A 27,906-nucleotide genomic window follows, 5' to 3' on the forward strand; every position below is an offset into this window, starting at 1 on the left:
AACAGACTATTGTTTTGGGAGTCTGATATGAGAGAGATATTTGACAAGGAAATGGCACCATCAAAAATAAGCAACATCTTATTGTTCCTTACATACTTCAAGTTCATTCTATTAAGTATACTTAAGTAAAGTTCAAGTACATTTTATGTAGTAAGTATGTTAGTATTAATGTACTAGTGGTATACTATTTCAATAATGAGTCTAAACCCACTTTTTAGTGTATAAAGTATACTTTTAAGTGTAACAGTATGAGTACACAACTAAGTTTTTCGTTTTTACTGCAACTATACTACAAGTGAACTGTACTTGAAGTAGATTTAAAGTAAAATTTGAAGTTCCTACAAAAATTCACATACTCAGAATTTGAAACAAATCTGTTTTCTTTATAAATCAATATTTTCAAAGTATGTAAGTTTATGAGACATTATGTAAAACCGTATTTAATAGGCTACTCAATCAAAAGAGTACAAGCCAAATATACTTATTTACACTTTTAAGTATATTTCAATCAAAAGATTAAGTATACAATAGGCCAAATATAGTTTTCTGTCGGTATAAGTCAAGTATACTGAAGTGTAATTTTAAGGACTAGTGCATAATGCCCGTGCAAAATCAGTTTTTGTGTGTGTTTTTAGTAATTGTTGGTTTGGTGTGTTTGAGTGCTCATTGTTACAATTACACAGCAAAAGTTCAGTGAAATTATTTTTATTTGAGCATGGTAGAAAGCACACAGTGAACTCCGAGAAAATGCTATGCTTGAGCAAACAGTTTGTGAAAAGACAACTACAAATGATGCCCGTGAAAAAGACTGTGAACGCATTGAATAGGATATGTTTAGTTGGTGAATAGCATAGGCTACTATTACACAGTAGCGATAACGTTAAGCGCACCGGAATGAAATATAATATCCAGAAGTAAACAGCATAGCTGACTTATAGATTCACTTAACATCCACAAATGAATAAGCGCGTCGATTCAGGAAGCAGTGCAAAGTGCCTGTGCAAAATCAGTTTTTGTGAGCTGATCGCCGTCAAAAAAGTTCAGGAGATATTTCTTAGCGATGGCTGATTTCAACAGTGCCAATATGATAAAAAATAACTTTTATATTGATTCAATGGATTAATTGCATTTTGAAAAAAAAAAGTGCCATGAATTTATTGCATTTTTTGGGGAAAATTATTGCATTTTTGGGGAAAAAAAGATTTGAATTTGTTATGTTATTATAACCTAAAGATGCTATGTGAAAGTTTGAAACAGAAAATAGTGGTTTTCATCTTGCCACTTTCTTGGTAAAGAAAACACATTTTTACTCAAATTAATCAAAATGGATTTATCACGTTCTGGAACCAAACTATAATATTCAGAAGTAAACAGTGTAGCTGACTGAGTGTTTATGTCAGAATGTTTATTTTTAAACCACAACCTTATAAAAATGATATATTTAACGATATCTTTTGCATTTCTCATCCAAACAACATCAAACTTGGCACTGCACTTACTCGTGCCCGTGGCGAGACACCTGTCGAATCTGAAATCCATCGGACTAACGGTTCGAGAGATATGCGGTTAACACACACACACAGACAGACAGACAGACACACACACAGACACACAGACAGACAGACGTTTCTGTAATTTATAGATAGATGTTTCTGAGAAGTATAAAAAGTAGACTCAAAGTATACTTCCTTATTGTAATTTTAAAAGAGGTATACTTCATTTTTGGTAAGGCTGACAAAGGGTGTCAGTTTGAGGGACATATTTGATCAAACACAAAAAGGGTTTACAAATGTTTTATGCTCTAACATGCTGCTTCACATTGTGTTTTTCTGGCACCCTTTTTTTGTGAGGATGGAATAAGCATTATATGGAAAAGTGAAGTAAAAAAAAAAGCAGTTGTGAAAGAAAGACACCTCCACCTGTCCAGAATAATAAAAAAAACCTGGTTCATGCTCACGAACTGCCTGTACTGACACCAGAAGCAGAGCGTTTTCCTTTAATTGCAGATCTTCACAGTATGTGTTTCTTTTCCTGGTTGTCAGAGTCAGTCACAGTCAGTTGCCGCATCCCAACTTGCAGACGTTTACCATGTACTAAAAGTACATACGCTTGTTCAAAAGTTTGGGGTACTGTTCGTACTGTACTGTAAGTTTAGAAGTACAGTTCTAACCTTTTGACCTTTCTGTTTATCAAAGAATCCTGACTTTTTTTCTCACAATTCGAAATTTGCAATTGTGATTTATAAAGTCCAATTCTAAGGGAAAAAAAAGATGAACTTTTTTTCTCGCAATTGCGAGTTTATATCTCACAATTCTGACTTTATATCACACACCTGCGACTTAAAATCATATTTCATATTTTTTTATTCAGTGGTGTAAATTCATAGTTTTCAACATTGATAATAATAAGTAATATTTTTTAAGCAGCAAATCAGAATCTTAAAATGATTTCTGAAGGATCATGTGACACTGAAGACTGGAGTAATGATGCTTAAAATGCAGCTTTAAAATATAATATTTAAAATATATTCACATAGAAAACTTTTATTTTAAATTGTAATGATATTTCACAATATTTCTGTTTTTACTGCATGTGTTTTAATGCAGTCTTGGTAAGCAGAAGAGATTTATTTCAAAAACATTAAGAAATCTTACTGACCTCAAACTTTTGAAAGGGCGTGTATACTTTGATGGGGATTTTTGAGGAATGTGGTATTGGCAAATACTACTACATCATAAATTGTGTCATAAAACCACAACAGCCTTAACAGTAAGCATTGTCATCAAGCTAAATTTAGTAGCTAACTTGAATTTATTTAAATGTCAGGTTCATGCTTTTAAAAACTGCTTTTAAAGCTTTGAAAAATTACAAAATTAACCATTACAAACGTTTCCTTTTCATGCAAGTTCAAAAACCCATCTATTGTTTAGTCAACCTTTGTTTTCAATGCATTATATTAAGGGATGCTCTGTTTATTATCTCGCTTCTTACATAGAATTGATTGAATGTTCATTGGGATGCTGCATATATTTTCTTTTAGAGTGTTAATGAAATCAAATGAACCTTAATATTATTTCGTTATGAGGGTGGTAAATATTAAGAAAGTGAGAGTGCTGTGGGAATGACGGTTTTGTCTGAGTGTGTCTGTGTTATATGAGCTGTCTACTTTCGGTAATGTGTTTATGAAGGAAACATTTAAGAACTTGAATGACTTGTTCTCTGTCAACATGCAAAGTTTTAGAAACAGTCCCAAATATTGCACCGTCACGCCACAGTCTGGATAGAGGGCAGTATTCTGTGTGTGTGTGTGTGTGTGTGTGTGTGTGTGTGTGTGTTGCTCCTGGGGCAGGTCCTGATCGATAGCGCTGTCCCTCATTACGGGAAGTGCAATTAAGGACGAGGCAGGTCTGCACTTCCCACCCGCCCCAGAGACCAGAACAGATTGTGTGTGTGTGTGCATACATTAGCTCAGTTCCTACACTGACAAGACCGCAGCTCTGTGCAAAGAATGGCACTTTAAGCAACCATTACCCATCATGCCCCAGTATTAAAGATCCACTTTCATCACACTCCTATCATTGCTCATCCTCAGTGTCATTCTGCTCTCTGCCGATCTTTAAAAAGAGCAGCGTTCAATCATAGATGATGAGATGAACATCTCAGTGATGTTACATTCAAACATTAACTTTGTCCTATATGTCTAAAATTCTTAAGGAGAAATAAAAAGACATATTTGAAATAAGCGACGAGCGTATGACGTACAGTAAAGTTATGATATGAATGTGGACAGCATAGCTCACATGCTTTGGTCGTTGAAGAATTCCTAGAGAAATGTTTGAGATTCTGGCTTCTGATTACAAACTTTGGGTAATCTGAGCACAGTTTGAGATTTCTGAGATCCCTTCTGCATGAAACTCATGAGAGTTTGCTGGGGGAACATTTAATCCTGTTGCTGTGTAGCATAAATGTTTAAGATATTAACAAGATCTTATTTGTGATTTTCCTTTACTTGTCTGTTTGAGGGGCCGAGATTAAATTTGGGTATTTAAAACCCAGAGGAGCAGAAAGTGGATAATGGATGAATGTGCAGGATTTAGATGGCTGTCAGTAATGAGAACAGTAAAAGTAATGGTCGGTTTAATTGTTTAATAATTCTGAATATGGGTGATGAATCTGGGGTGTTTACAGCAGTGTTAAAAAGTCATTTAAATACAAAGTGCTTCCCTCATCACCTTGCCTGTAAGTGTCCATCATTTTCTGGGCAAAACGTTCATCATTTGACAGTCAAATCAATCGACTCAGCACACTGAGAGAGAGAAAGAGAGAGAGAGAGAGAGAGAGAGAGAGAGAGAGAGAGAGTTACCTTGGAGATTGCATGGGCGAGAGACAAATAAGTTTGTCGTTCTGTTCTGAGAGTGGACTGCACAGGATGAGCTTTTGTGTTTGTGATGGCATGCTGTGAGTTAAGCTTTCGAGACAGAAAGCATCATCACTCATATGCTTGAGTGGGATGGGAGCAGCGTTCTGCAAACTTTACGGCAAAATTACTCAGCAAGTCAAGTCTCAGTCTTCAGGTAGGTCATAACAGCAGCGGGAACTGAAATAAAAGCACCAAAGGGATTTTTTTTTTAGTCATTGAAAAATGTCTCATGAATGTAACGTGTGCATGAATAAGCAAGTGCATGTGGTTATGCGTCATGTTTTCTGTGAACAGTGGCTCTGGTGAGGATTGGAAAGCAGTCTATATTGTCTATATGACAATGCATTTCTGAGATGGATTTTGTTTCTGTTTCATTTCAGCTTCAGAAAACATTTATTCTTAATATGCATGTGGAAGTATACATAACTTTAAGTCCAGAAGGTTTCACAGGCAATACATATTATATATACATGTGAAACACATTACTATAAAGATCGACCGTATTTTAACAATGGATTGTTGAATTCTTTTAAATTGTCTTAATGTGTCGGTGATTTCTTAAACACGTGATTATACTTTTCTACGTAAAAAATTTGCATGTGCGGCATCTTTTTTGCAAACCAAAATTTCCATTTAGCTCACCAGAAAAACCATCGTATTTCACTAAATCTCCAACCATAAAAATTATGCAGTTTGTTGAGGAGAGGTGTGAAAAGAATGGACTTGCATCATATAGGCATTGGGCTTTCGTTACCTATAACACCTTGCAAAACTACACCTTCAGTGGTAAAACCACTGAAAACACATCAGAAATGCATTAGCAACATGCAAATATTTACTTTTTACAATGTTATTACATTGAGGCGGCGAGTTCAGTTCAGTTTTAGGTATAAAAGTTTTAAAAGGGTATTATTTGAAGCATACTGTGGGAGTAACTGCTGTCTGTTCTTGTTTCCTCTCCTCCAGGTTGCAAATACACATGTCATGCTCAGTGCCGTGACCAGGTGGCGCTAGACTGCCATCAGAACGGATCCATCAATGGCTGCCCACTCAGCGCTCTTGCTCAGGACCATCTGAACAACAACCAGTCCTCACACAGCGTGAGTACAGAGATTATTTGTGCGTGCTTTCACGTTTGCATGCACATTCAGTTCAATCTAAACTAAAGTACAGAAGTGAAACTCTTAGAGAATGTTAAGAATCACACACATCTGCTAGTGATGGTTAGGTGTGACCACAGGGGGGGGAGTAAAACTCCAGATACATGACCTAAACTAGTCTCTCAGTATTGCTGTGAATGTAGACTGAGCAATGTTATATTCATTCTTGGTCACCTTGGTCTTGTGTATGTTATTTGAATCTTTATTGGCAGATAACATATTAATGGAGAAGCATATCGTTTTTTAGTACGGACATTAGCTGAGATCATGTGTTTTTTTCTACTATGGGTGTATTGATCATAGTTTGGTCATACTAATTATTGCTTTTCTTTAGTCTTCACTTAGACCTGTTTAATGGAATGGTGTGACTTAGCTAAAGGATGATACACTGTTATTTAGCGCTATGTGAGCACACACACACTCATTCCCACTGCACTTGGCATGGAACTAACAATAGCAGGATATTACTCTTGGGCAGAATTCCTCTGGTCCCCATAGTGTCCAGTTTTGTTCTCATGTGCCTGTGCTAGTCTAAAACTATCACTCCCAACGCTCTGTAAACTGTGCAGTATGAATGAAAGACGAGCAGTGTGTGTGTGACCTGGCGGGGTCAACACACAAGTTAGTGTGGTATGTGTGCTATTCACACTAATCCAGGTCTGTCAGTTTAGTGCGGCGTAGGAAGATATATTGGAATATGTAAACTGCTGTGTTACTGTGGCTACAGATCAGAACTGTATCGTGGCTGTTTGGAATAGAAAAGTGATTCCGATTATATATTTGCACTCCAAAATCAGAAATATTTAGCATTTCATTTGATATTATTTTCATGACAATTGGAAACATTTATTCCCCCAAATTATTAGTAGCCTTAGGGTGAAGTGAAAAAATCAATATATGATTTAAATATTATTTAAAGTACGTTTGTAAAGTAGACCTGAAGAAATGCATGGAAGTATTAGCTGTTATGAAGTGCAGACACGATTTACATTAATGAGAAAGAGATTTTTTATTATTTGAGGGGGAAATGTACTTAATTATCATGAAAATAACCTTAGTAGTCTTAAAACTAGACTTCATTTTCTTAATTCCCAGATATTTCATTGTCAAATTAGCTTTTTCCATCCACCTATTTTAATGCACATTTTGGGATATCGCATTAAAAAAAACGCTGAATGGATGCCAAGACAATTTTTATTATGTGACAGTAATGGTGTTATCAGTGTTGGGTGTAACTAATTACTAAGTCATTAGTTACTGTAATTTAATCACTTTTCCCTTGAAAAAGTAAAGTAAGGGATTACTGTGTATAGACCAATCCGATCTCACAGCAATTCATATGCATTTTATGAGGTGGCTAAGCCGTACGACCTCACTCGTACAAATTTGTACGAATTAGCCACCTTGTATGAAATGCCATTAGATCGGAGTGGTATAAACCAGTGGTTCTCAACTCCAGTTCTCGGGACCCGCTGCTCTGCACATTTTGGATGTCTCTCTTATCTGACACACTCAGTTCAGTTCATGGAGTCTATCCTAACGAGCTGATGATCTGATTCAGGTGTGTGAACAATTCTATATAAAACAATAGTGGGTTTAACATCAAAATCTATTCTCTGATGTTAAATAGTATGTTTATTATGTAACCTTCTCCTATTAAATTGTTTGGTCAATTTAAGCATAATTCATGCAATTTTATAGTAGTTATTTGAAAGAATTAAAACTCATTCCCTGTATTATTCAGCTTGTTGAGGTTGATATGGGATTTAGAAAGTAATTAGTAATAAGTAATTAAATTCTTTTTAGAGAGAGTAATTAGTACTGACAGTAATCTAATTACACTGTTGAAGAGGTAATTAGTAACTAGTAATTATTTACTTTTTAGAGTAACTTACCCAACCCAACTGGCTGTTATGTCTGTTTTGTTTTGTTTTTGTGTGTGTGAGTGACATATACCACATATTAAATGTATGTGAATGCACAATGGTGCCATTAATCACATTATGCTGTTAGTTTATTTGTATAATGGATGTTTAGTACGCAATGCACTGTTAGAAGGTGCCGTATCGTGTGTGTGTGGGGTCTGAAGTTGGTTCGTTGGTAATTTGGGATTAAACATGGGTGTGTACATTCTCATAGGACAGTGAGGAACCAGCTGTCTGTGTCAGTCTAAACATGGACGAGTCTAACATTCATTTTAGTGTGCGTGTGTTTGACTCTTCATATAGACCCAACATTCCAGACCAAAAGCCCCCTCCCCCTGAAGACAGTCGGTTGAGTCAGCCACGTTACACAGGGCCAGACAAGGTCACACAGAGCGCTGACGGTTGAGAGAGGGATGGAGGGAGGACAGGGTGTCTACATGTAACACCCACTCAATAATGCAAAAACAGACCACTGATAAAATACAAGAGAAAAATGACATCAAAAACATAACATCAAGTTTGTAGAGCAAATGTAATTCCCGAAGATGATATTTTTAGAGTATGCATTATTCATTTTAATTTTAGTTAAAATGTATAGTAATATTGTTATGTGCTTTTGTAATTTTATTAGTTTTTTTAATATTTGTGTTTAGCTGTAATTTTTTTTTATTTCATTTTTTTTTTTTTATGTTTAAGTCTTTCACCACTATTTATATTAACTACCCAAAACAAATATTTACAATATATTTACAGGTGAATTAATTCCTAATGTCTGGTTAACAGGTACATATCTAAACCAAGTAATATAGTTATTTTGCATTCTTGGCTCATCTAATCCAATTTTAATGTAATAACAGTTTATTTTATAAATATAGCTTTATAAATCCATGAGTAGGTCTGTTCAGAGTGTAAGGGTGATTCATATCTGAGACTTTACATGGCTTACTGTAAAGCTGCTGGTGTAAGTTTGGTTTACCTTGGAGAACACTGCCGTATTATTGCTGTACTGTTGGATCAGCAATATTGTGTGCGGAGCCTGAGAAAGAAACAGAGGTGTAAATATGATCCGAACGAAAAGGAACAAACAGAAAGATGTAGGAAAGAGAGAGTTTCCTGTCAGGAAACAGTCACAGGATGCCTGCAGCATAACCGAGTACACACACACACACACACACACACACACACACACACACACACACACACACACACACACACACACACACACAAGCACGTCTTACACACACCACATTAGACTCAAGCACAGATACAAACACAAAAACAGAGGTGCATTGACCACAATAACTAATAAGCTCCAATTGTGCCCACCCATTTGCACATACCAAAGATCACTGTAAGCCAGCGGGAGAGACCATCAAGAACATTTAATCTATATATGTTCTTATTGTAACACAATCTTTTGCAAAACTTGTTTTGTAGATGAGTGCTCCCAAAAAAAGCGTGTTAAAGTTGAGACTCAGCACAAGTATTCAGCAGGATAATGTGTGTCGTTCATTTTTTTTCTGAGGCAGCAGTTTTTTGGCAGGCGTGAGCTGAATGCTGGGAACTCTTTGGGTGGTGAAGCTGGTCCAGAATGCAAGAGGCAAAGCTTGAACTCCACCGCACTAACCACACACCCATGTGACTCCCAAGAAATTGGGATAAATGTCACACAATCTGGTCTCTATTGGTCAAGTTTACTGTATGTTTAGAATTGAATTTTGTTCATGTAAGCCAATTACTGTCAGTAGAGAAGGACAGATATTTTAGTCAAAGTTCACATCTGAGGTACAGCATCAGGTCCAGACAGTCATGTGAAAAGATTGTAAATCAACTGACTGATTCACTTAGACTGATTTGATTTGGCTCTGCGTCACATTGGGTCTAGTTATTCCTGCGTACTATTTCTGCCTGCAACGGATGTCAGATGTCACAGATAACATGATGTTTGACTAGGTTATTCATGCCATTCTATTGGAACACGTTATTATATTCTGTTGGAACACACAACACATGCTATTATGTGAAAATGTGTAATGAAGCATCAGTGCTGAACATGCTAAATGGGTTGGACCCAAAGTCCAGCTGATCTTTGAGTGCTTTAAGGCCTGTAAAGGCCTGTATTTTAGCATTTACTGACAGCTGATTTATATATCAAACCTCAAGCATTGCATTCATTGTGTAGGGTCAGACTGACATTTGCTTAGAAAGATTTTGAAAGGACAATTTGACGATTGTTGGTCCAGTAATGCAGCTTGGGAAAATATGTAATTCTTTGCTGAATTGGAATGCTACAAGAATTCACTTTGGCTTTTAACAGTCACATGATGATGTTCCTTAAGGAATCTTTAAATATCCTCCTAGGTCAGGCCCCTTGACCTTATTGGTGGACCACAATCTCCGACCATATTTGACTTTTAGTTCACTCGACTGTAAACAAGACAAACCCTCTTATCCTCAGAGCAGAAAAAGCAGGTATAGGTCTTCCCTCAGGTCTGGGATTAGACGCTGTCTATTTTAAGAGCTAATTCCGCCTCTTTCTTTAGATCTTCCTTCTGTCAACTAGGTCAGTGGTAACTAAGCACCTCACATAATGCTCACACACTGATCCAAAAAAACCTTCTGGAACTTACTATTGTATTTTGCTGGTTTCTAAACACTGTAAAAGTTTCTACGTAATCACAGTGCATCAATGCATGGATATATGAGTTCTCAGGTCCTGAGAGAGTGTTTTTTTTTTTAATCAAGCTAGCCAAAAGCAAGCCTATATGTTTGTAAATGAAACCATGGAGCCCCTAAAACTGAAGACCCTTTGAGTGGTTGCTGTGGCTACTACTATATTAAACAGTAATAAAGTATCTTTCCATGGAAAAGTGCACCCAGCTTCTCTGCATGTGAATGAGTGTTTGCTAATTGCTCCCAGCCGTCACCACATTCAGAAGGACTGGATTAGCCGACAGGCTCAGCTGGATCTAGAAGTAAAAAGCTCAGCAATGGGTCGGATTGCACAATGTATCCACAAACCTTTGAGGTCTGATAACACCTGTAGGACCTTTTAAACAACACTTGTCGACACTTGTAGGACATGATAAACCTGTTCCGTAAAACTATGTTTGGACTCTAAAATGGTAAAATAACCGAACTATATTTAATATAACACCCAGAGTGAGGGAATGGAAAAATTTGTCCTCACAATCCATCAGGCCTTATCTTCATCCTTCCACTCGCTTTTCATTCAATCATGGACACATTGTCGATCAATCTAGAGTCTAGAGTTTGAATCAAGCTGTTGTTTATAGAGGTCAGGTACATCTCAGCCCAATGTTTATGTTTAGATAAAACTATTTAAACCAAAGTAGGCTTTCCTGGGGTATAGCAGAGTTTAAAAGATTGTAAGATAGCATAGATCTTTGTGCCTGCATGCACTGTAGAAACCAGACTGACATACAAAGAGTCTTTAAAGACTTCAAGAGACCTTCTGAAACCCACCACAAGACAAGACGGAACCTGCACTGGGGTTAGACTTAACTGTGGGTGTCCTTTGTGCATTCTGGTACCAAATTACCTTCTATTTAGTCTTCCTTTACTGTCTGGATTTGTGAGGTTTGGCTGGAGAAAAGACTATGATTGCCATCTAGGGATAGTGAACACTGATTGTTTGTGTAGAAAACCCTGATCTCGGCTTGGATCTCGCTAGCGTTTAGACTGAGAAGCTGAGGTCACTGTCTGTTTCCCTCTGATTCTTGTCTTTTTGAGATCACTATTCATATCTCGAGCAATAAAAAATATCAATAGTGTCTTTGTTATCATGCTGTGCCTTTGGGTGCTGGCGTTTGCTTAACAGTATTGGTTTCCTCAAACAAAAATAGATTTAAGTCACTTGTGATTTTGTGTGTAAAGGTGTGTAAAGGTTTGCTACTAATTGTCTAAAATTAATTTTCATAATTACAGTCATCTTTGTCAACAAAGAAATTCTCTAACATTACCTTGATTCAATGGTCTCTTGAAGTATAATTAAAGAGCAAACACTATACATGTAGCAATTTGTCATAACAGGTTTAGCCTTATCATTTGGGACAATTAAAGGACTGAAACGGCTTTACGCTCTGACCTCTCAAACCACACCCTGCCAGATCAGACATTGAGCGTAGTAAGGTGTGTACTTCCTGAGGTCATCCGCACACCCACAGTAAGCTCTGTGCGTATGTAAATGAAATTGAAGTTGATTTGCGAGACATTCCACATGCCTTCATGTAAATTCCGCCACATAAACAGTGCCTCTGTGCTGAGAACATGAGCCACTCCCCTTTAGCAAAGGAATGTGGGTAATGTATAATGAAGGCTACGGCCCACAGCCAGAAAAACTACAGGTTGCAGTCACAGGTCACTGTGTCCCTCTTGCCAGACCCTATTGTTCTGTAGTGGACATGGAATGAGTCTCCAAGCGGGGCGAAACAATTTCACACACTCCTTGATAACACTGATTTATGGAGGGTACTTCCACTTCAATTTATTGTGCAATTCAACAAGTTGGTGTTGCATCAGCAATTAACACATTATAAAAATATATCTTCTCTAAAATGTATGTTGATTCAACGTGATCTCATGAGAAAACGTAACTATTTTCAGAGATTTCAAATAAATTCATACAATGAGATTTGAATGAAAGAGTACGGTTCTTTGAATAAAAAGCACGAAGCTTCACACCCCAAACCCAACTGTTGCTAGCAGATTGTACGAAAACAAATGGGATCGTACAAATCCATTCAAATTAACCACCAATTCACCAAAACGTAAAATAGTTCCGAACGGCCATGAGATTGTGCTAATTTGACATCGTACTGACCTACCACTGATGCCTTTGGGTTGCATGATTTGGCCGTTCCTTGTCCGACAGGGTATTTTTAGGTCTTCTCCATGTTCTTGGGTTTAAATTAAGCACTGTCCTTCCCCAAACTTCTTGAAAGCTGCAGTTTGTGGGGTGTGGTTTGCCCTGTCCTTGATCTACTGCAGATGTTGCTTGGATTTCACTCTTTGGAATGAATGATGTTTTTTTTCTTGACTGGGTGGGCTGTTACCATTGGGTGACTGGGTGACGCACTGTTAAATACAAAATATACATGTATAAAGTGGAAAATTGTTTGGAAACATAAGCTATAACCTCAAAGCAGCTGTTAACACAGCAAAGATAATGTCTGTGCTTGTTTGGCGGTGGTTGCAGTAATGAATTTCGCCTGACTGATAATGCAAGCCAAAGCTGCGGCCGTCATGGGTTCAGTGGAAAATTTGCTTGGAATATCATAAATGTTGTGCTCTTTTAAGCACTATTTAGCTTTTTAGAAAAACTTTCCCTGAAGTTACTTTTTTACAACTTACATGTAATGTTAGGACAACTTTCTAAATCTCCAGATATTTGTGATCTATAGAAAAGTGGGACCCAGGATCTTTGGATAAATTACAAAGAGCAGCTAACCCCCAAAATAATGGGTTTGCTTGTGGAGTAGATCCAAAACCAGACCTTAAGTCGGACAAAAAGTCGTAAAAATGAGGCTTGTAATTTGTCAATGGATGAATGGGTTTATTTTAATTTTTTTACTGAGTACCAGCTTCCACATGGAAGTTTGGTCTTCACAACCGAATTAACAGCTAAGTGGACTTCTCTCTGTAGTCTTGAGCACATGACCTGAAATGTGAGAATTTGTAAAAGTGGTGGCAGCCAATTTCCTCTGTTACCATGGACACACAGGTCCCTGTCCAAACATGTTAATTAGCCTCCACAATGTTTAAGGTGTTGTTCTCACGCTTGTGGAAAACCATTGGTCAAAGGATTAATGTTACCTTGCCATACATTACGTACATGCACACACACACACACACACACAAATCTCTCACAGATCTCTCACAGAAGACTGTCATCAAACTGTCTTCAACTTTTACACAGTTTAGTCCTTATGTTTGCATTGGTCCACAGCTACTCCCTTTCATATGGGCGTACTGCCTTGCATTAAATGCCCCAAACCTATATTTTTAGCTCAGATGGTAGGCCTGCACCAACTTCAGAAGTTGTCCATGCTATGTTTCAAAGAAGGAAAATAAGAAAACTTGCATCTGTATGTTGCATTCTTATAGAGGTAAGTGAACTTACATTTAAAAAATAGATTTCCAATTGTATTTTTGATATTTGGACAGAGGAAAAGCGTTTATAGCCTACTATTAATTGTGACTGGATGAGAAGCAGTCGAAGCAGTTATAAAATTCCCGCCGCAATTAATTTGAAGCTTCTGTAGCCTAGTCCTACATTGCTTGACAACAGCGTGCACACAAAATAATGAACTATATAAAACAAAGACTATATATAAAGGGACTTTGACTCTATTACTCGGAGGAAGAATTGTTTCTCCTGATTATTACTACTTATAAATTAAGCTTTGTTTTTATTGAACATTACTTTATTATATCTTATTAACTTACCCTTGCCGTCGTTTATGAAAAGAACTTTATTAAAAACATTAATCAGGTGCACAGGTAGGGGACGCAATGGGAGCCAGTGAATGAGGAAATGCTCCTCGAGTGTGTGTGTGTGTGTGTGTGTGTGTGTGTGGGTGGGTGTGTTCTCTACAGCGAGTCGCTTCGGTTTATTGAACTCAGTTTAGTTTGAACGTGTTTGGGAAGGACTCGACTGGACGTGTTTTCCTTGATGGTTTAAAACATTTTAAGTATTATCCACACTTAATACGTTTATTAGATATTGGTATTACATAATTTAAACAGAAACGGAAAAGTTTTTGGGGGGAATTTGGCGACTGTTTCGACTTTTAGAGATTTTACAGTCGAGGGTTAGGGAGCGACAGTGACTCGCGCGGTTCACGTTTCGCAGCGTTGACTCACTCCTCCGTTTGATTTTATCATACAGTACAGTTATATGCGCGAATATAAAGCCTATTTTTGGATGTGTCCGAGTTTCTCTTCAAATGTCGTGGACGAGCACAATGAGTAGTGGATACAGTAGTTTGGAAGAGGATTCAGAGGAATATTTTTTCACTGCCAGAACCTCCCTGTTCAAAAAGCCTTCGGTTAAACCCACGAACCTCAAGGTGATCATATTTACATTTATTTATATCACTTTATTTACTTGCTTGTTTGTTTCTTTGTTTTTGGAAGCTTACGTGCCATATTGCGTTTTTGGGATCAGCTGTTGCTTTGAATTTATAGGGGAAAAAAATTATAATAAGCACAACAGCTCATTGATTTGTAGTGTTTGAACCTGAGTCTAAATTTTAGTTTACCATAAGCAAGACATACTGTATTATCGTACTGTTATTTAACTTGTTGCATACGTGAATGTTACATTAGGCCTATGAGGTAGCTATACCTGCAGGCATGTTCATGATTTTAATGACCTTAGATAAAGCCTCTTTTGTGTCAGATTGTATTGAGAAAGTACTTTTTAAAACACTGAGTATTGAAGAGGATTCTAACATTAATTTTGCTACATGGTCATCATTAATAGGCTTAATTATGGGTTTAGCACAGTACTGCACACTTAACACTAGTTTGTTTTGATTTATTATGCATATTATCATTATTAAGGGTGTTATTTGATTGTGTATGACGTCTGTGTTATTTGATTGTGTATGATTTTATTTAAAAGCATTACGTCATGCCATCATGGCACTGAAGTTATGATAAAGTAGGTCACTCAGCTCATGAAAGCTTTTTTGTTTAGTATCTTTTTCATGCTTAGTGTGGTTGTCAATTGGCTGACATCATATGCCACCGTATCAAAGACAACTGCTCAAAATTTCAGTTTTACTTGGCTGTCTTAGACTGAGTTGCTATTAAAACTGCAGTCAGTGTGACTGACCCCCATGTGATTTGAATATGGCCTCTACTCAGTCATGTGTGACTGCAAGAGGGGCTCAAAGAGAAAAGATTCATAGTTTCACCCCCACACTTCTGTCAATTACCCGATTGTGAGAAAAATGTCAGTGGAGACAAGTTTTCATGATTTTAATGCTGTCATGTGACTTCAATTTTCCGGGGGAAACTGTTGCAGATTGTTTCATTGGCCGTCTAGGACTCTTTCCCAAAACCCATTTAGCTACCTACAAAGCCATCATTTTAAGGCATCATACCCTGTCAGAAATAGGGGTACAGTAGGAGTCCATTTCTGTCCCCTAAGGTACAATCTACACTAACGTACCCCATAGGGCTTATTATTGGACCTCAAGGTACATATATGTACATTTTTGAGGGTCAAAAAGCATTAAAAGGTACATATATGTACCTTTTCTTTTAAAGGTTAAGGTACAATATTGTACCCTTGAGGGTACAGCCCCAGTGACAAGCCATTGTACCCCTAAAGGTACAATTATGTACTTTATTTTCTGAGAGTGGCGCTTGTTGCCATTGCAAAGGCTGTCCCGAAAGATAGGCAATCCCAGGATGCATTACAGCAAGCTCAGTGAGAGCATTCCAGATCAGTCCATTACACTTTATATTAACTATTATTCTGCCTTAAAAGGTAACTGACTCTCTAGCCAGTAGAAAGGCTACTCTCAGACTTATGAGTCTGTTATAAAGTCTTGATGTATCAAATTCCAGACTTTTATATTGCACACGGTACACAATGTATGACTAGGCCTATCTATTGTGTAATGTAGCAACTTTAGAAGGAATTGCTCTAAAAGGAATGAGTCAGTTCCTTAAACAGCCTGTCACATTGCTATAGCTCACTTCCTGTTACTTCATTCTGCCAAAGACGCCCAACCCCCCAACTCCCTAACCATTTCATCATCAGCTAAACTAACCAAAATTTCAAAGAGCACTGCAAAGTATGCGCAAGATGCAAATAGGTACTGTTGCATCTACAAAAGTAAAGTGTCATTATCAAGCGGAGCGGACATGCCCTGTACTTTATCTGTTTCGTCACCTCTTGCATGCCACAAACGCACTGACCCTGGGAAACAGCTGCTAGGACAGGCCTGCAAAACAGCAGGATCATGATGGGGGTTTGTGTGGGCCACAACGCTCAGTTCGTACAGAGAAACATTGTAACCAATGACCATAATGGCTCAATTTATTGGAGTGAAAATCGGTAATGTTTATATTGTTGAATCATTTCAAGAAAGCAGTACAAGTGCAGTCTATACAGTACATTTAGGCAACGGCTGAGTTCACTTTCCATTAAGCAGCCGATTATATTTACAGTGGCTTGTAAGAGAGAATGTGAATTGTGTAAGTTAGAAGTGCTGAAACAGTTTTCCTGCTTTTCAGACATTTGCTTTTTAGGACAGTTGTGGCGAAAAAGGTTTTAAAGAAAGACAGACGTTATCTACAGTCTGCCGGCTGTTTTTATATCTCAAGGCCTGAATGAGGGGAAATTAAATTAGTGATCAAACTCAAAATCTGCTGTGGATGAATACAGAAGCCCGTGTTTATAGACTGCCGCTACTCTACCTGTAGTTTTTGCATTTGTGTGCTTGTTTACTGTAACTTGCTTTGTTTTTATGGCAACATTCGATTGGGTGGCGAATGGTTTGTGCACGACGTGACGTCATTGGCCTTGGATATTCGCATGCTTTGCCAACATAGGCACTGAAAGCACAAAGAAACTTAGCTCTCAACTCTTGTGAAAATTTCTCCTCCATTGTTTCACAAGGATTTCCAGGTTTATCCTGAGCTTTCCGCTTGCTGTGTTTCAGCCGTCAGATACTGATCAAAGTATTTTGAGTCATTACATTAATTCCTCATGAGGGATCAGGTGATCGGTCAAACGGGTTTGGACCGTTAATCACATTGATGATGTGGATTGCGTCTGGTACCTGTAGGAGTTCATGCACTCACTGAGCATTAGATGAAGACTTTCATGTCAGCCACACTCAGAAAGATAAAACTAAATCTTGAAGGATGTTAATGCAGACCTGAGCTGACTCCAGTCTGAGTTTACACGAGAGCAGAATCCTGCGTAGAGGATACTTGCTGGAAATCCAGATAGAGAGTGTGTGCTGGAAACGCCTGCTATTCAAGGGACTGAGAGTAAATGTTTATATCATAATGCCCATATCTTCTCAAACAAACTAGAATAGATATAGACAGTAGAACTTTTCCACTGCTATGTGCAATTCATTTAAAAGATGGATTAATAGGCCACACTGTAAATTGTAAAGGACTGGTTGGGTAAATCTCACAAAACCAGCCAAAAACATGTAATTTCACACCAAAATAGTGAGAAAGACAGAAATTGTAAAAGAAAAAAAGTAACTTTTTTGGGGGTGATTTAGTTCCCCTCAAAATAGAGAGTGCATAATTGTAGTATTTGTTGTACTGTCTTTCATTAATGCTAATTAAAATAAAAAAGTAAAAATGCTGTATACTCTAATAAGAATCATCATTACAGTTTTTGACCATTACAAAACTTTTGTAGTGTATTTTTTGTAATTTTGCAGTGGTTTGTGTTTAATAAATAACATAACAATTCAAACAATCTTAATGGTTCTGTAAATAGATTTCATTTTATTTATGCAAGATCTAAATGTTTAAAAAAATATATATTTTTGGGGGGGTGGAATGTGACCTAGACAAGTGCTTTAAAAAACGGATAGTGCTGGTGTCAGACCTTCACATAAGGGAAACTGTTTAGAGAAGGCGATGTGAAACGGTCATGCTGTTAATACTGCGGAATGAAAAGCAAAAAGTTTCTCCAGATAATTTTTTAGCAATGTGTTGCTCCGTTCATACCATGAAAAAAAACACTTTTTGTGCTGCTGTTTTGTCTAAGTTCATGTTTTATGCCCTTGCATCACAGATTGGAAAGAATTTCACTTTGTTTGCTCGTCTGTAACGGCTCACTGTTACATGAACGGATAGGGTTGAGTGGTTTCAGATCCTGCATTACACAAAACCAAATTATTAAGAAATCAAAACAAGGTCTGGAGCAATATTTTTGACTGTTTAGGAAAGCATTAGATTACAAGGCTCCAGTAGGCCACTGTGTTTGTTTTCATCATCATCAAGAGAGCATTGCCATTTAATCTGATTAGCCCACAATGTAGCATTGTGCATCACGGAGCAGTATTTGATTATCATCCAGGTGTGTGTTTCTCCAGTGCCCTATTACAAGCTGCCTTTGATGATAGAAACATTTAACAGCACCTTCTCAAAGTCTGAACTTATTTTCCAACATTAATAGTCAATGCATGGATTAACAACAGCTGTTAGGCTAAATCCTCAAAACCCCTGTCTATCTGATTGCTTTTGTGCATGCCGTCAGCGTTTCACAAGTTTGCTTTTTTATATATATTTGCAGTTGTGATTATGGAGAGGCATTTGATTGTCCTCATGCTTTGAAAACAGGTCAAAAGTTGACATTTACGGACCTACACATCGCAATCTCTCCCTCTCATTGCTCGTGGTCACGGCTCTGTTAAACTCATGCGGATCCACACATGTAGAGCATCTGGTTGCAGTTTCTCTGAGAAGAGCTGTAATTACAGTTAAGAGGAAGATAAGACTAGATGAAGGCGGTTGCCTTGGTCTTGCAATGTTGCGGTCCATTGGCTGAATGTCACACAAAACCTCTGCCCAGTCAGCAGATAAAATCTCCAGCTGACATTGGGAACACATGCCATGGTTTGGGAATTACCTGTTGAAGTTTGGAGTATGTAAAATAAAATGACTTGTGTTTCATAAATAAGGCCCAACGTTTGAACATTGCCAATGAATTAGAACAATAAATCTAGTCTTAAAGTCTCCTCTGTTACATTACATCTACATGTAATAGTGTTTGCATTAACATAACATGTTGTGTGGTATTAGAACTAGAACGGGTCTTTTGGTTAAAGTTTGGCCCATTTGCAGTTGTGATTATGGACTAGGTCATGCTTTAATTCAAAGAAAGCTCTGCTGTTAAATATCTCTGTGTTTTACAGTTGGAGATATGGATCCATCAGGAAATGGCGCTTAGACTCCAGAGTTTTCTTAGAGTTTTATCGCTTCCTGGATTTGATTTAATCTAACTGTTGACAGTTTTGCACATGCACCTTATTCGGGATAAATATTAGTTGAAGCTTCCATTATCCCTATCATTTTAAAACCTAAAATGGCCTTTAGTCCTTTCATCTCCAATCTTCAATTTGTATATATAACTTTCATGTTAGTCTAGTTGTTTGAATGAAATCGTTTGCTAGAAAAAACACACCCACATTTGAGTGAGGAGATAAGGCACAGTTTGGCAAATGTGACTTTGAAACCGGATAGGTTCTTTGAGTGCGTAGGTCACATGGCTTGCACCTGGTATGTGTCACATTTGATCTCAGCTTCTTTCATTTTACCTCTTTCTTTGAAATCATTCCTAAGCCATCACTTCTCTGGGATGACATCATCGCTGAGCACTGTGCTGTGGTGAATGTATCCTATATCCCAATGAACAAAGGTCCTTTTTATTCTTCACAGCTATATCTTCACAGATTATCTTCACAGCTATATCATGATTTTTATTGTTAGATTCATGACATTCTTAGTGCCAAATCTTATTTCTGTTTTGTTTTTGCTGTCAGTTGCAGATCTTCTACACTCTTTAGTTAAAACTCCCCTTCCTGGGTTAATTTTTGTCACAAGTAAATGTGCTCAGAGAGTACATCCTGTTAATGATACATTTGAAAGACTCTGTTTGTTCTCCAACTGCAAATTAGCTGGATGTGATTCTGAAGGTCTTTCAGGCGAACGGAGGCCTGTTTGACGTCATGTATCTTCCCCCTTTGGCCTATATTTATTACCTAATATGTCAGATTTGGCATTTTAGCTGGACATTTTCTGGTTTGTGGTTTCATATTTCAGCTTTGTGTGGCATCTCTTCAGTCAAAAACAACAGATGAGCACCTTCTTCAATTTCTCACAGTTGGCCACAGCTGTGGTAAGTGGGCATAATAATGACTTGGGACGTCATACAGTGAGATTGTATTTAATTTTTTTCTGAGCTCAGTGAAGTCACTGTATTCCCCATCTGGCCTGACAGGTTTTGTTATGATCAATCGGGCCGATGTGGTGAGTCAGACAGCTCTACTTCCTCTCTGTTGTGAATCAGCCCAGGATCATATTCAATTCTGCGTTGAGCATGAAGGACGAGTATTTTTGGTTTGTAAAGGGCTAAAGTTTCCTACTTTCTTAAGAAGTCTTCTCTCTCTCTCTCTCTCTCTCTCTCTCTTAGTATAGTGTTGCCTTCAGTTGCAAGCAAAACAAACCACACCCTGTTTTTATGTTTCAGCTCATATCCTATGTTATCAGTAATCTTTGAAGCTAAGTTTACCCATAAATCCTAAGTAGGCTAAGTCACTGACACCTTCTTGGGAATATTGTGAAGTACCTACAAATATGTTTGAAGGTCTAGAATGGCCCTACTTGTTCAGTGAAAACTCTGAACCTCGAAACCAAGCTGTCAGTCACAAGTTACTATCCCAGCAGAGCTTTATGACGTTGGGATGGAAATTGCTGGGAGGTATCGGTCATGCTTTCCTATGAAAACAGCTCGTAAGAGTCCATAAGGGGCTCTTGTGTTATAATTGGCCTGTCTGTTGTGGAGAGCAACAGAGGAGATTAGGGATGCACCGATACCACTTTTTTTCAGACCAAGTAGAAGTACTTGCATTTGGGTCCTTGCCGAGACCAAGTACCAATATGAGTACTTAATAATACCATTACAGTTCTTCTAGCAATGTTAGAAACACAATGTTCAAACACTCTCTGACTGTAACAAAGTAAATAGGCCTATACAACTTGTATAATCAAATTGCTTGTGTTAAAGGAGCTAAAGGAAAATCCTATTTTCCACGTTCTTACCTCACACATGTAGTGTTGTTCAAGCACGCCTAGCTTTCATAATATAAATTATGGTATTTTTTTCTTGTTCCGTTGCCATTCCTTGCAGACATAAACAGAGTTATGAAACTGTAATTTGTAGAAGGAAGTTTAGGAGAGCATCGAGGGTTAAAGGACAATGTCTGATTGGCGTATGAAGGCATGTGTACATTTCCATGTGAGGAGATGTTATATAGTAATTAAAATGAAAGAGTCATATACCTGCATGGATAGATAACCTCATGAACTGTGCTGGTTGCGAAAGCATTTAGATTTATGGGAAGAGAGAAACCAAAAGACATTATTTTTACATTATTAAAGATTTGAGGCAACAGGGATTGTAGGCAATGCAACTCAACACCCCTTAAACTAAAAATTTCAGAATTTTCATCAAAGTCCAGAATTATATGACACTATATTTTTGTTTCACAACATGAATTGTGTTATCAGTAATGTAAGCAGTTGATGAGCTTTGGTGTGAGTGTTCACCAAGCCCACAATAAGTTCCTTTCCATTCCTCTATTCTTGTTGGCTGTGGTTTCCTGTACTCTGTAAACCTCCCTGTAGTTATGACTATTCAAGAATCACATCATGCAGTCTAATCTGCCTACTGTCCTGCTGAGTAGGAAGCCACACAGAATGGTCATTTTTATGCCTTCGGTTGTCGAACAATCGGCCAGTGACTGGAGTCCAGCCTTTGGTTTGTATAAGGGTATTGACCGGTTCTTCTGCTCGCCTCAGAAACTCCATTAGCTGAAGAATGTGTTGGGGAGGAAAGGTGTGGTGACAAGGGACTTCCTGTGGGGTAGGGGGAATGAGAAGGGGCTGTTTTGCTTGCAGATCAGTGTACATTGGCAAGCGTGATGAGCTGCTGTCATTTTAGGCGTGCCCGAAAATCCCCTGCAAAAGCCCAGCTAAAAATAAAAAGCAGGTTGTCTTTCGATTGCCTTGTCCACCAAGCCTTTTGGTCATTTTTTCTGATGGACACGCTAATCTAACTCGCCTGTCAGTAGCACAGATGATATCAAGTGCTTTATCTGCAGAAGTCAAGAGTTTGTCAGGTAGGAGTGCCCCTGAAAAACCAGTTCGGTCGCACCTCATGTGTCCTGTTCCACTTAAGTCGAGTATGCCGTGACCACCATGTGTGACAGAAATCAGCTAACGCATGACTAAAAACGAGGAACAAAAACCCTAACATAACCACATGCCCCACCCTCTGGTCTTTCTTATCAGCTAAGGACACCATAGGGCCTACAGAGTGCTGAGTTAACTTTCTCCCTTTAATGTTTTGACTAATGTTCCTTTTGATCTCTGACAAGTAGAGACGGTCCGGTCGGACCTCAGGGATACCTTTAACCTGTTCTTCTTGTTCTCTGTCCTCTCGGAATGCGTTGCTCCACATGAGAGCGAGGACACAATCCCTCGCAACAAGGGAGGTAAAGCTGCTTTTTCTGTCGCATTACCTCATCGGCCTAGTGTTTATTTTGCCTTTGTCACACTCTGCTGTGCAGAGGCATCCGTGTTAACCCTGTCCTTCCTGGTTTAGTTCTGCACAGCCTTCTGTTCACATTGCTGATGGTGTCTACTTTCCCAAACATTACGTCAGCAGTACCTTGACAAACCACTCATAGCTAGACATATCAACATCAATTCCTAGGACTACATTGTTGAAAGACGATGTTGGTGCACTGAAATGAAGCAGGCGTCAGGTCTCACTATTCCTTTGTGGGGACCAATCAGAGTTTACATAACCGACATGCATGGTTCAGCCTGGCTAATGAACAACTCAGAGACCACATCACTGAACCCATAGGCGGCACAAGCTGATGTGTTGAGCTGCAATCCCTTGCCATTCTCGCCCCCTCATTTAAAAAGCTCTTACCAGCTTTTGTTGTGGAGAATGGGGAATTAATGGGCTCTCGGCTTGTAGTTGTGACTTCATATAAGAGCGTTTCTTCTGGTTAATTGGTCTGATCTGAACACATGACAGAATCCTTTTATAAGAAAGTCTGGAAAGTATTGTTTTCCATTCTCATTTGTGCTTGTCAGGATGGTCACGCGATTAAGCTAATGACCCTCTTGGTGTGACGGTTGGCACGTCCAAAGTAGTGGACAGACTAAGCTCTGTCATTAAAGATTAGTCCCATTGGGCACACAAAAGGTGTCTCTTTATCGTGAGAACACTAGAGACAATACTTTCATTGGCGCTTTAAAGATGAATTTGTTGATCAAGGCTTAAAGGTGCTCTGCTTTAGCATGCTAACGTTCGGCATGGGAAAAACCCTATCTGGGAATTAAAATATAAAGTGAACTTAAATATGAATTCAAACATATATTAATAGTTATTCATTTACAGATATTGAATTATGTTGTCGGTTATCCAGGCTGCACTTACTTAAGAAAGAATAATACAAGAATTAAAAGGTCAGTTTTGAAAAGTGTAGTAATTTTGCACAGAAACATGTTTGTTCTAAGAGCTTTAGGGGCTTTATAGTAAACTCAGAAATTTTAAAACGTGTTTAGCCTTTAAGTAGATGTTTTCTTGGTATGAAAACAGTGTGACTCATGCACTGTAACATTCATTATCAGTGCACGCAACACAAAACCACCTGTTATTCCAAACCCTCCAGGCAGTCTTGGCCCTTGCAGGAGGGGAATTACGACTGTCTTTAACAGTTCACTCACAGTATTCAGCCTCTGGACTCTGTTAGCTGAGAAGGTCCTTGTCCATCAGTGTGTTGTCACTTTAGCCCAGGACTGTTTCCTTATAAGGGGCTCTATGCTTTTGTTTTGAGCTTTGAGCGCTCATGAAACGGATCAGCTTCTTGCTGATATGACCATGTAAGACCAAGTGCGCTGCACGTTTCATACAATATTCTGCTGGTTGTAACTTTCAAGTGCTGCATTGTTCCAGAAAAGTGCTTTATTTTCAAAACTTAAAGGGTTCATATTTTGGTGGCTTAAGGAACAAGATGCATTTAAAATGTACTGTATATTACAAATAAATAAAAAAAGATGGAAAATGCTATTATTTGTTTACCCTGCTGCTATCTTCTGTGGGATACTCAGATGAAGCAAACTGATAAGTATTGGAATAATCTGTATTTGTCATTATGCCACTCATGGATGTCACAAGTTAAGAGAATGGATAGCCTATGTGGGCTCACGCATCAGGAACAGGCTCATGACAAAGAAGCCTTTGCTTTGAATGGATCCATTATTCAGCAGGACTGGAGTTGTACCTCTTCTGCTGTCAAAATAAGCTGCGGGTTGACCTGTGCTGACCTTCGTTTGCTAAATGCTTATGTTCACTGTCTGTGTTTCAGGATGTGGAGAAAGAGAAAGAGCTGCGCACTCATCTCACTCACGAGGAGATCAGAAAGAAGGTCGAGCAGTACAATGCAGACTCGCGTGACCACTTTAAAATGACACTGGTGAGTTGTTGATCTCTGTTTTTTACAAATAGGTCATACAATAATCTAATTACAAATTGTCAAAATTCAAAAGTCCATCCACATTCTCCATCTACAGCTGAACATCAGTGTTCAGTCAGCTCAGATTTCCAGAAAATACAATCTAGAATTATACTGAATGTATTATGGATTAAAAGTTGTTTTACAATATTGCAGAAGGACATTTTTGTCATGTGACAAATTCTCAGACTTATGTTTGTCAGTTTAATAAAAGCTTCATCATTGTCCCATGGCGTAATCAGTTTATCATGCCTCCTAATGTATCATGTGACAGCCATAAGGACTGTGAGTTCAGAAAATCAGACTTTACCACTGTACCTTTGTCCAGATCGCAGCTCCTTATCGCAGACTGTTTTTGTGTTGTTTAGACTTGGACTGGACTAGACTAAGCCAGCGTGGCACAAACACTTTGTATTAGTATATCTGATATTTTTACTCATTAAAGTCCCTGTAAAGGCAATTCTACAAAAAAATTCTAAACACATTATAAGTGCTAGAAATGTATTGCTAAAACATGTTACAAAGACTGAGAACTGTAAAGTACTAAATTGTGGAGTTAGACCGTTTAACAGTTTTTCACCCTTGCTGTGAGCCGGATTTTTTTGGGCGGGGCTAAAACGGGGGCTCGATGACGCACTGCGACCCCCTGAGCTTGATTGGGCCCCTACTTGATGACGCACGGAGTCACTAAGCCTATCGCTCAATCGCGAGTTACTATCAGACAGCCTACAGTTTGCTAGCTACTATGCCCACGGCTCTGGCTATGCCTTCGTCATGTAAATGCGTATTCCCTGGATGCAATCACTTAGAAAACAGATCGGTGTCCTTATTTAAATTTCCGAAAAATGATCATATCAAGAAGAGGTGGATTTATCTTGTGAAGAGCTAACGTTACCTTGATGGAGAGCTGATGATCACCACCACACCCGCCTCTGTAGAGATCAGGATAGTTTACTTTCGTTGGAGACAACTGGAATTCACTGATAATCCGCTGTTACTGGTGAATTATGGGGCCGAACCGACTATCTCCCGCTGTCCGCTTCGGCCTTCATCCTCCCGTCGCGCCGACATGCACGAGCTGTGCGCGAGTCATATTTCCCGCGAGTGGGCGTGGTTACAGCGCAGCCAGCGGACACGCCCCCAGCGTTTGAGATCTGAGACTACTGCTCATTTTTTCGAGATTTTGATAGCTTATTTTATTTACTTGGCGGCTTTTTTAATCATTGAAATTGGGCTGGGTGGCTAATAACACATTTTTCGGTGGTATGACAAACTCAGAACACATACTTAATTTTGACTTTACAGGGACTTTAAGCATCCAGTCTTGGATCATTACGTTTAAGGCCTGTGTTCAGTGGGGTTGTGTGTCAGTGTGGCAGTGAGCAATGCATTGAGTTTCAGAGGTGTGTGAGCTGTAATTACACCCCCCGTGTCTCGCCTGTAGCCTGCAGTCACGGCTGCCATTTGGACTAATGAGCTTACAGACAGAAGAACCTCAAATCTGAGCCCCATCTGGACGCAGTCAGATAACACGGCAAGATGTGCTCAACAGTGTTGAGGAAGCTGCTTTGAAACCGAAGCTTGTCAAGCTACAAGCTACTACTCATATTAAGCAGTTATATAGTTAAGCTGTCCTTTAAAAAAAGGTTAAACCTTAAAACGTATAATCAATGACTATTTGATTTAGTCATAAAACCAAAGCAGTATTTATTTGGGACAAAATTTACTTATACTCATACATTTACTTTTAAATAAAACTATAATATATGATATATACTGTATGTTTTGAATCAGTTAATTGAAATTGCCTGCCTGAAAGGAACCGTTTTGCTGAAACGAATCAGACTTTCTCAAAACTAATTAAGAGAGGCATTCTTAGAAAATACATTTGTCCTAAAAACAGCAATGTAGCATTTTGTCAAAATAAACTGCTGCTGATTTGAGAAAAGTTAGTTGTTAGCTAACCCTCTAACTGGCGCTCATTGATCAGAATAGGCTCTTTTAGTCATAAAACTGAATGTTTTTCTGTGTCTTTCCTCTAGAATTCTAGCGGCATGTACACGGGCTTCATCAAGGTGCAGATGGACCTGCGGAGGCCCATCACGGTGAAAGGAGGTGGGGCAGGAGGGGTCAAAGGCCAAGAGGCGTTTTACCTTCCACGTGGCTCCATAAACACCCTGCACATCAGCAGCACCAACACAGTGCGACAGGTGATCGAAGCCATGCTGAAAAAGTTCACCGTGGCCGACAACCCCGCCAAGTTCGCCTTGTTCAAACGCTTCAGCAGAGAAGACCAAGGTGAGACGCGGAACATGAATGTGGAAAATGCATCAGCGTATTTGTGCATACGGTAGACTAGCACTAGCGTGGTAATGACTCAGGACGCCTTGTGTATGTGTTTTGGCAGGACCAAATGCATTCCTGAAATAAGACAATCTCAGAAATGTGTGTGTATTCATGAACGTTCTTGACTAGTTCTGGCACACACAGATACAGGACAGTCCTGTTGCCTGTAAGCATGTGCATGCGTGTGCCAAGAATACACCATGCCAGCGTAGTAAACACACGTACACACCAGCTGTTGTCTGTGCCAACCTGTTGAATGCAGATACTAATCAGCCTCGTTCCCCACATTTCATCGCCATACAGGGATATTCTGAGCTGGGAGGGGTCAGGATGGTCAACTTCACTAGTTTACTAGTGACTATTAGTTAGTTTTTTTCAGTGCTGGATCAGTCACAGGCTTGCAGAGCGACATCAATTGGTTAATTCCTGAGCATTGGTTTTCTTCCCGTAATGTCAAAGTGTTTCCAATCCATCTCCTTCCTCTGACAGACCCCAGCCACTGTCTGAGCCCCTCGTTGACGTCACACACACAATAGGAAGCCAGACACACATATGGCTCAGTGATTTTAAGTACCTGCTTTCATAGTCTGTGCGTCGGGCTGGAATGCGCTCCGGTTTATTTGACGGAAAAGAATAATTACAAGAATCGGGTCATAAGAGTTATTCATTCATGAATCAGACTACACTGCTGTGAATATTTGTTGAGAAAAGTACAAGTTAAAGTTATCTTA

General features: G+C 38.7%; 1 protein-coding gene across 2 annotated transcripts in view; it reads left to right on the top strand.

Annotated features, from left to right (window-relative positions):
• Window positions 1–27,906, top strand: part of rassf3 (Ras association domain family member 3) — a gene marked incomplete at its 5' end in the record, with an annotated part of 37,336 nt that overhangs the window by 3,527 nt on the left and 5,903 nt on the right. The window contains 3 exons of one of the 2 annotated variants that reach the window (XM_084406708.1): window positions 5,387–5,520; window positions 24,683–24,790; window positions 26,872–27,127. In XM_084406708.1, coding sequence (XP_084262834.1) covers window positions 5,387–5,520; window positions 24,683–24,790; window positions 26,872–27,127 — 498 coding nt within the window. Of the gene's footprint in view, window positions 1–5,386; window positions 5,521–14,026; window positions 14,597–24,682; window positions 24,791–26,871; window positions 27,128–27,906 lie in introns of those variants that run through there. The other variant, XM_084406709.1, reaches the window with a different exon arrangement.

The sequence above is a fragment of the Rutilus rutilus genome, assembly GCF_951802725.1.
Source record: "Rutilus rutilus genome assembly, chromosome: 4".
NCBI lineage: Eukaryota > Metazoa > Chordata > Actinopteri > Cypriniformes > Leuciscidae > Rutilus > Rutilus rutilus.